This window comes from Paralichthys olivaceus, chromosome 20, assembly GCF_024713975.1.
Source record: "Paralichthys olivaceus isolate ysfri-2021 chromosome 20, ASM2471397v2, whole genome shotgun sequence".
Lineage (NCBI taxonomy): Eukaryota > Metazoa > Chordata > Actinopteri > Pleuronectiformes > Paralichthyidae > Paralichthys > Paralichthys olivaceus.
Genome location: NC_091112.1, coordinates 9,603,262 through 9,613,024, shown reverse-complemented (window position 1 = coordinate 9,613,024; position 9,763 = coordinate 9,603,262). Strand labels below are relative to the sequence as shown.

At 40.9% G+C, this 9,763-nt stretch overlaps 1 protein-coding gene across 1 annotated transcript; it reads left to right on the top strand.

Annotated features, from left to right (window-relative positions):
• Nucleotides 1–804: 804 nt before the first annotated feature.
• On the top strand, nt 805–7,007 carry cibar1 (CBY1 interacting BAR domain containing 1). The gene is made up of 9 exons (XM_069516779.1): nt 805–967; nt 1,961–2,195; nt 2,299–2,367; nt 3,066–3,167; nt 3,490–3,513; nt 4,089–4,217; nt 4,428–4,541; nt 5,715–5,834; nt 6,621–7,007. The coding sequence occupies exons 1-9, from the start codon at nt 939–941 to the stop codon at nt 6,729–6,731; spliced, it is 933 nt and encodes a 310-aa protein (XP_069372880.1). The 5' UTR covers nt 805–938; the 3' UTR covers nt 6,732–7,007.
• Nucleotides 7,008–9,763: the final 2,756 nt, after the last annotated feature.

The window sequence follows — 9,763 nt, the reverse complement described above, 5'->3', positions numbered from 1 at the left end:
GTCCATGTCCCATCCTTCCAACAAGATTAGTGGAAAACCCTTCAGAAGACTTTGTGTAATCCGGCTGACAAACAAAAACTGACAGGGACCAAAAAAAATCACATCCGAAAGAGGTCCTGGTTTCAGTCACACTCGAAAAACTAAGATTTCCACACTCGATGATAAAACAACGTTCACACAAGAGACAGAGGCTGTCTCAGTATTTTCATCTTTTATCTCTCGATCAATTAATAGCCCATATTCACAAATCACAATTTGTCTCAGAGAGAAGCTTTATGGAATCTCAGAGTAAAAGTGTAAATCAAATGTAAATCAAACATCAAGCAAACAATGACACAGCAATTTACTCAGGATTGATTGTGATTGTCGATCACTGAGGTGAGAGATAGACAGCATTTCAGCAAAACTCCGAAGTACAACGTTATTCAGCAGCGCACAAATCCAAACAATCCTACACATGATTGTCTAGTTCTTATTGTAGAGATATAAAGTGTACAATTAATAATAGCAGAAAAATAACTCCTGGATCAGGATCATCCACAGCCAAACTAAAATATAATGAGTTCCTCCCTGAAACAATGACTCCAACAAGTTTGATGGGATTCATTCTGGTAGATTTTGACACAGAAATAAACAAACATCCAGACCCGTGTAGAAACACAAGCTGCTGGCTGAGATAAGAAACTGTACCTCCAGCTCTGAAGCACCAAAGTGCAACGAGACTAAAGTTGTCAGTGAAGCGCCTCAATTTCCCAGAATGCATTCCTGAAGCGGAAACAGCGGGGGGGGGGGAGGCGGGCTCGGAGGAGGCGGGCTCCATGGAAACGGCAGACCGGCGTGCTAGCACAGAGAGTAGCACGGTTAGCTAGCTGTAATCCTGGATGTGGATGAACATCGATGTTCGCTGACTCTGTTTATTTCACCGCTTCTCTGTGAAGATGAGTCGGACTCCGGATGCGAGAGCGAGGTAAGAGCGGTTCTGACCGAACCTCCGTCAACCGGGAGCGAGTGCTTTGTAAGTTAACGTTAGCAAAGAGAAACACAGCTGCAGAGAGGACACAGGTTAGCTAGCTTTAGCTCACGTTATGTGTATTTACACTACATGTAAATATAACTGTGGACGAGTTGTTGTTCAGGGAGTGTCCCCCTCTCACCGGTTAGGGAATGAAATGTTTGGGGTCATCAACAATGAGTAAATGAAAACAAACGGTGCCTCACATCTTGGGACTGAGCAGTGAAACAATATCAATACACTCTATACATCAGTAGCAGGATAACAAGAGTTCAGCATATATATGAATATCTTCATGTTGCTCATGCATTGTGAAAGCAGTTAAGAGGATCTACCTCTGATGTGCAAAATGTTTATACTGCGGTCAAGTGAGCAGACGTTCGTCTTTTCCTGATTTCAAGTGCGCCCGTATTACAGAATGTATGGCAAATGCAGGTAGTCCATGATACGGAGCGAGCCAATCTTTTCTGCTACTGTAAAATCCCTTTATTCCATAATTTCTGCCAAAGGTTGTAAAAGTTGTCCTCAGGACCATCCCGCCTGTTCACTCGCTCAGTATCAAGTATATTTACTGTTTCATTTTGGAGAAATAATAATAAACCAGTTAAAACTACAACCTTCAATCTGGAGCAAAACTCAGTCCTTAAACTTAAAAGAAATATTGATGTGAGATTCATCGTGATGATATTTGACCAATTTCTTTTTTTTATTGTATCTTTATCCATGTTCGGCCATATGACCCTGCCCTATCACAGCCACAAGTTTTTTTTAAAGCTTTGGTTATGTTTTGGTTATTTGTTCAAGATGTTATCTATATAATTATATATGTCTTATTGTAAAATATTGATCTTTTTTACATTTTCATCACCACACAAGCACGTCCGTGTCCTCTCACAGATAAACCACAGTTTGGTTACTAGTGTTCTTGTTGTCCTCCACCCTCTACAGGGACAACCAGACAAGACAGATCCAGGAGAACATCACCAATGTGGAGAAACATTTTGGAGAGATGTGCCAGCTGTTTGCTGGTTACGTGCGTAAAACAGCCAGGCTACGTGACAAGGCCGACCTTCTGGTTCGTGAAATCGGCCTGTACGCAGACACTGGAACGCCAAATCTGAAGAGGGGTATGAAGCAGTACGCTGACCACCTGGCCAAGATTCAAGACTACCGCCAAGCTGAGGTAAAACTACAGGAGCTTACTTCCTTAATAATTTCCTGCTTACAGCCACAGTCTGAATGTGTTGAGGAAGACATAAACTAACATGAACTATTCTGCCTTGCAGGTGGAAAGACTTGAAGCCAAAGTCATAGAGCCATTAAAGAGTTACGGAGCTGTTGTCAAACGTAAAAGGGTAATTGTTTCTGTCAGCCACAGCCATGTCGACATCTACACTGATTCAAAATGAGCCAAGGGACAATAACAGAGCTTAAACCATCCATGCAGTTTCCCTAACTTGTGTTTCAGTTACATCCAGATCACTGTATTGCAAGATTAAACGTGTCCTGGCCTAGAAGGGTGTAGTGATTACGTCAATCTAAAAAGACGATATACAGTAACTGAGGACATAGTTGGGATCACACTGTCTTCGTCAGTACCACTGTGTGGCCACATGAGTGCAGTGTTGTTGTAATGATAATGTCCCAATCCTTCACAAACCATTCTTTATGAGCATCAACCATATTCAATACCATACAGAATATCAGGTTTCCTTGTGACAATTGTAATCTCTGTTACTCAAAGCAAACTACTGCATTCAGTTTTGACTGTGCACTTGTCATATATGGATTTGTCAGATTTCATATCGCATGGCCAAAATCCATACAAGTACTAAAGTAACTTTTCATTAAAGTCAATGCTATTTACTTTATCTTTCGATCCATTTGCTTAACATTACAATCTGTTTAAGAAATTTGCACAACAGGGTGAAGTTGAGGACATGATTGAGAAACTCTGAGGTTAACCAAATAGTTTGAATTAAGTTCTTGGAATCTAGATCAGCGTCACTGTTCATTTTCATAATGGCTACTGTGTTCTTGTGATTCCATGCAGGAGGATCTGAAGACGACTCAAAGTGCCAGAGACAGAGAAGCCAAACAGATGGCTCAGCTCGAGAGGACCAGACAGAGGAACCCCTCAGACAGACAGATCATTGTATCCTTCCATTGTTCCTCTTCTCGTCTCTCAAAACCAAAACATAATAATGTTATAAAAGCTATTTATATACATTTTAGTGCAGGGGACATCTTGGATACAGATTAACTCGTTGGTTAGTTATTGATATTAATTAATGTTTAAACAAGGAAATAAAGTTGTTTAAAGTTTATCATGTCAAGTTTAAAAAGGCTTACACAACATTTCTTTACTTAAGATTTACTTGGTTCAATAATAGTATGCAGTTCACGACCAACCTTTAAGAATTGAACAAATGTAAAAAAACAGAATTATTTTCATTTTTCCTTGACCTAGCCTTCAGTCTCAGGTGTGTCCCATGAAATCTGTGCTTCTCATCACTGGTGATGAATGACTGCAGAGATGACACACGTTTCAGACTTAAAATGGAAGAAAAACAAGTCCAACAGAAACTTTTGAAGGATAGTTGGTTGTAAATTGCAGTGACAGCCCCAGATTTCTTTCATTACTTTTTATTAATAAAGTTCATCGTAGGAGTGACTTGTAACTGACTCACATGCTTGTTTTCCACAAGAGGCAAGTGTTTAGTCATTGCCCGACCAGTTCTACACATCAACCTGCATAACCTGTAGGAAGTGAAAGTACTAACAGCAACTCATTTTTGGGCCTCATGTTCTCCTTGTGTAGAAATTGTTGTTAAATTGCATGTTTGCAGAAAATAGTATAAATCTGATGGTAGTGCAATTTTACTACTGGATGATACTGGCCTGATGCAGCTGCTTCACACTACAAACTACCTTACACATCACGTACTAATCCCCTCATGAAACAGATAAACATGTTTAAAGTGATGTTGTTGGATTCTAAATTTTAGACATTAATTGCGACACACATGCTTTTTACCTTTGATGCCTTTTTGACACAGCCTGTTGTGTTTTGAAGTATTTTCTTCTGTTTTGCCACCAGGCTGAAAGTGAGCTCCAGAGAGCCACCATGGACGCCACGCGGACAACCAGGCAGCTGGAGGAGACCATAGATGAGTTTGAGAAGCAGAAAATCCGGGACATTAAGGTCCGCTGTGCTAAACCTTCTGTCCACCTCAAATTAAGAATTACAATTTCTATTGGGTTGGGAAATACACGTCTATTCAAGCAGCAAGTGACAGTGAAGTGAAATCAGACAATGACTTAAGACTGCTTATTCCAGTTGTTATCTCATTTCTCATGTGTGATTAGTTTCTTCAGTACTGAAAGATTATACTTTTCTTTACCTTTCATATAGAAAATATTTGGCGAGTTTGTGACAGTGGAGATGTCATTCCATGCCAAGGCCTTGGAGGTCTACACCTTGGCCTACCAGAGCATTCAGAGTGTCGACGAGGAGGAGGACCTGGAGGTAGGTTGCCCTCTCATTTTCCCCTTTGACGATGTTTGCGTGTAGGAAAATCTGAGATGAAATTATTCAGAAAAGGTTTGTGTATTTAAGTGTGTCACTGAACTGTCTTTATGAACACCCTCTGCCTTGTACTCAATTAGCCTCACGGTTATTTAAGATAAAGCTATCTCACACACCCTTTACTCATCACATTCTTGTGTTCTCTGTAGTCCACACCCTCTATCTGATGTGGTAACTTTTAAAGTAACCTGTGACAACTGCTGCACAATTCATAGTCATACTAGCTACTGTCCTTCTCTGTGTTTACAGCCTGGTCTGAGAGGTTTGCTAAACTATTTAAGAGATAAAGCCCGTAAACGATTGATGATATTCAGTGAGCAAGGTTCCTCCAGCAGATGCCCTTGTGCTATTTTCCTCCACCCCTTGTCAACTCATCTGTGTGTTTTTGCACTGAATCATCTCCCTTTCATTCATATCGAAGCGAAACTCCTCACCCAGCCAAGGCTGTTTGTCAGTGACTCATAGCACAAAGCATGGCAGATTGAATCATCTGAAAAAAACACAATGACAGGCATGAAGATAATCCTGATCAAGAGCCTGTGCGGAGTTTATTGTATATTTAGTGAAAACCATTGGAGGGGTTTAAACTGCAGTTTGGCTGTGTTGTCGGAGATGCACCTAAAGAGCTTCTTTGTTGACATGTGACCAAAGCTGATTGTCAGCCAGGTTATTGATTTGCTGCAGAGTATTTCCTTTGTGTTTTTTCTCCTGAAACTCTCAGTTGTTTATAAGTGTAACTTAAAATAGTCAAATATTATAAAAATTAAAATCTTAATGTGATTTTAGCATGTTTCCTTTTAGCACGTACATATGCAGCATATGAATTGTACGCTGGGTCATCCCTGTTGCATCACAATGTTTAATTTAAGTTGTGACACATTTTACCTTTATCAAAAACTTGCAGCTCCTGTGATTTGGATTTTGCTCTTGGCCACATTTTTATTTCATTATTATCTTTGATTGATTTAAAATAACTTTGATTTATATAGCACCTTTCATGGTGTTTAAGGCCACTTTACAGAGTTGTTGAGCCCAACTACGTATATGCGCTGTATATTGCCATTCTTCTGCATCTCTGTGGAAAAGTCTCGAGCCTCCCACTGTCTTTGGCAGGTGTTCAGGAGCTCACTGCACCCCCCTGACTACCAGTCACGCTTAGACATAGTGCGAGCAAATTCCAAAACCTCCCTCGATCGGACCAGCTCCTTCCTGAGCACATCAGGAACCTTACAGGTAAGATGCAGATGTTGACAGTCGACACTAAAACTAGAATTTCCCCAGAAGCTCCCTCTTCAACTATGTTTCTACTAGGGCTTTTTTTCTTTTGACAGTTCCAAGTTTCATCTTAATGACAGCATATTAAAAAATCGTCCTCTTTTGAACCCAGTAGTTTCCTCATACCAGAAGACACTGGTTCTCGATAACAGCAAGTCTTATCAGGGCTGCCATCACCACAGCCATCCTTCAGCTAGAAATTCCCCATGTTATGGCACGGCACACTCTTCACGCATTTCTTCATACATTCATCACCACCGCATTTTAACATTTTGGGTAATTGTGCTTACTTGGAAATCACCACAAGTATCACTTGATATTGCTAAAGAGCTGTCTCCTGTAGGTCTCACAGGGTGTTTTCAGATGAAGTATCTTCTATCTAGAGATGTTCAGATTCTAGATCGCAGGCAGTTTGCAATTTACACCAGACATCAGAATGTGAAACTGGTATCACTACTAAACAAAAACAAACTTGCACATGGCTAGAAAAGCAGATATAAGATGATATGAATTGATATGAGCAGTCAGAGACACAGCCAGATCGCACTAAATTAAAATAAAAGGCAAATGTAACCTGAATAGTCTGGTGTCACTTTGTCTTGCAGTGTGTTCACACTGTGTTGTCTTTGCTCTTCACGAAAACCTCTTAGCAGGAAAAAAGATTCCACAGAATTCCACAGTCGTAACTCCTGACTGTTCTAATCTGCTGAGTGATCTTTATTGACGGTTTGTTTGTTGTCACAGCAACAAAGAACTTCCATTCAGCAGACAAGAGATGAGGAAGAGGAAGAGGACAACGACGAGGATGAAGAGGAGTCTGATGAGGACGAAGAGGACTCAGACGATGATGATTAAATTGTCATTTTTTGCATTTTTCATTACGGAACAAAAGGGATATCAAATCATGTACCAACTGAAAAAGCTGTCATTGCCAAAATCCCCTGTCGCAGGTGGTCTGAGCAGTATTGTAGTGGTGTTGTGTTATAGCTGTGTGATGCTCTGTAAGAGAGCACGTTGTTCTTTCCAGCCAGTTTTTGTCCTCGCTATATTTTTATATCTCACACATTAACAAACCGTGCATTATATAGTCACGCATCTTTATAAATAAAAGAAATTCAGTTTGTTATGTTCTGCAATGTTCCAGTGATTTTTGTGTTCTATAATAAGTACATGGTGTGCGCTCAGTCACTTTGCATGAAAAAGGCCAGCAGAGTGGCTGATGGTTATTTGCAGAAATTGTTCGGAGTGTGAATTGGTCTAAGTGATGGTACGTGATGGTCTGCGGCTGAAAGTGACTCATCTTGAATACAGACGTGCAAAAGTCAGAGGCATTTTGCATTATGCTGTCTGTGTTTATCGGTATATATAGTGTATATATATATGTGTGTGTGTACTTATATCTTTATGAGGGATGTTTTGAGCCTAGACCTTACGGACTGAGGACATTCTGGCCTTTTCAAAGGGCTGTTTAAGGATTAAGACTTGCTTTTAGCTTTAGGGTTACATTCAGGTTAGTGTAAGGGCTGGGGTTAGGCATTTGATTGTGATGTTTAAAGTTAGAGTAAGGGGCTTTGGGAATGCCAATGAGTGTCCTCACTAAAATAGAAGTACAAGAATATGTATGTGTCCTCGTTTTTGTTACCTCTTTAGGACCCTTTCCTGCATGAACACTGACCTTATCAGGACCAGTAGATCTCATACCTATGCTTGGTCCTGAGGCAAAACATAATTTCTGAGATCTAGTTAAGGTTAGGCATTAATAAGTCCCAGTTAACGTTTTAGTTAAGGTGTCCACAATGACTGGAAGTTAATGCAAAGTCCTAAAAAGGATAACGGTGTGTGTGAGACTGGAGACACACTTCTGTGTTTGTATGTGTGTTACAGAATGTGTTGTCTGCCACAGTGTAGGCTGCTGCCACTGTCAGCTGATGGCTCCTATGTCTGTCTTGCATGAGTCACTCTGCACATTTATCATTCCTCAGTTTCCCATGTTATGATGGATTCTTTTCTGCCCCTGGAAACAAACACACACACACACAGATACATGCTGTACACATCGCATTACAGCTTCATACCATAATCTGACAAACAAACGATGCGATCACATTTACACGTGTCTTAAAAGAGTCATCATGCAACCAACAAGTCTTTTCTTATCAGATATGAGGGCACTGGCTATTTCAGTGACTCTTGAGATAAAAGCTTTGTAGGTGGTGTGTCATCAACTCTCTGCTCAACACCACCTTAATGCATGTAAAGGTTAATGTGTATGCAAACACACACTAGCACACACTCGTGTACCAGTTTGACTCCAGTGTGCTGCTGATCTGAATGGCCTGTGTTCCAATGAGTCATCACCTATAAAGTGTGTGTGTTTGTGCCAGCGAAGTGAGTCAGAGAGCTTTTCTGAATGCAGATAAACCTACAGGCTCCACTCCCTGATCACAGAGCAGAGGAATAGAGAAACGGGTTTGAAAGAATCAAAGAGAAATGAATGTAAAAGCAGAGGGGTTAAAAAAAGAAAAGGCCAACCCATAATGTTAGCCAAGAGTTAAAAGTATAAAGGGAGACAGGACGTGGTGACTCATTGACTGTTAAAAACAAAAGCTGAAAAACAAACAGGGATACCCATGCAAGGAACCAGATGTGGAGAGAAACGAGGAGGAGGAGTAGAGGGACAGTTGAGCGAGGTCAGTCTTTACCACAGGTCCTTATCATTGAGTCTGACTCATTGCCCCTCAGCGTCACATCGCTCAAATCACATTCAGCTCCTGCAGCACACGCCAGCCTCATGCAGCTGCTTTCATATGCAGAACTTTTCCCCTGAGCCCAGTGTCACTGATCTTTGCCAGAAGCGAGAATAAAAAAACTTGGTGTCACAGGTTTTCATTCTTTGAGCATCAAAATAAATGTGGAAGGTTTTTTAAGCTTTCACCATTAAATGGAACCCGTCATTCTCTGTAGTAAATACAAATTAAAATAATGTATTTTCCAAGGTTTGAGAAAAATTTGAAAGGTCGTGGCACAGTTCATTTCCTGCAAGCAACCACCAGAGGGGGATGTTTAAAAGTTTTCTCACCTGTACTGAATAATTTGGGAAACTGAGCAATGGAGACATTGTGTTCTTTTCCAACCTGTGTGTGTGTTTGTGTGTGTGTATGTGCACGTTGCCTCTTATCATTTACCACTCAAAAGAAGCTGTCTGCATTCCGAAAGCCGCATTACTGAGATTTTAACTGAGACAAAAACATCCGGATGTTTTGTGCATTTTTTGGCATTTAAAACTTGATGACCAAAATGTTTTGCGTTCCACCTTCATGACAGAGCACTTCTCTGCAAACACCAAACACAGACTGACTGAGCCATGCTGGGTTTGCAGAGTGGTTCAGTCCCTTTGATCAATACTTGACATTCACCATATCCGTGCCTGAAAGAGCCAGTGCTCTGTATGTCTGCTTTGCCATTTAAGCTCTGTGAAACAGGTGGGGATTTGATTTTTCACCTCAGAGGCTGACGCAGATTTAGGACCATGTCCTGACTTGATAATTTATGTACATACCTGTCCATTTTTTCCTCCTCTTAAAGCTCCAGAAACACGCTCCTGTGAGAATGCACAGGGGGAGTGATTCATAGGTCAAATCTAATAGAGTCCGTATCTATGGTGCCGGACCTTATGATTGGTTCGTCTATTGATCTGGCACAAAGAGGTAAGGATTCCCTCCTCTCCTCCTCTGACTCATCTGCAGTCGGTCCCAGTGACGACTGTGCCTCTGTTTGTCTGAGTGAAGGAGAAGAGGCATGAAAGTGAGGGTGCTATTCGTATATGTGTCAGTGTAACTCTGATTTGTGCAGGCACATTTAGCCAGAGGAGATATTGTGTTCGTACA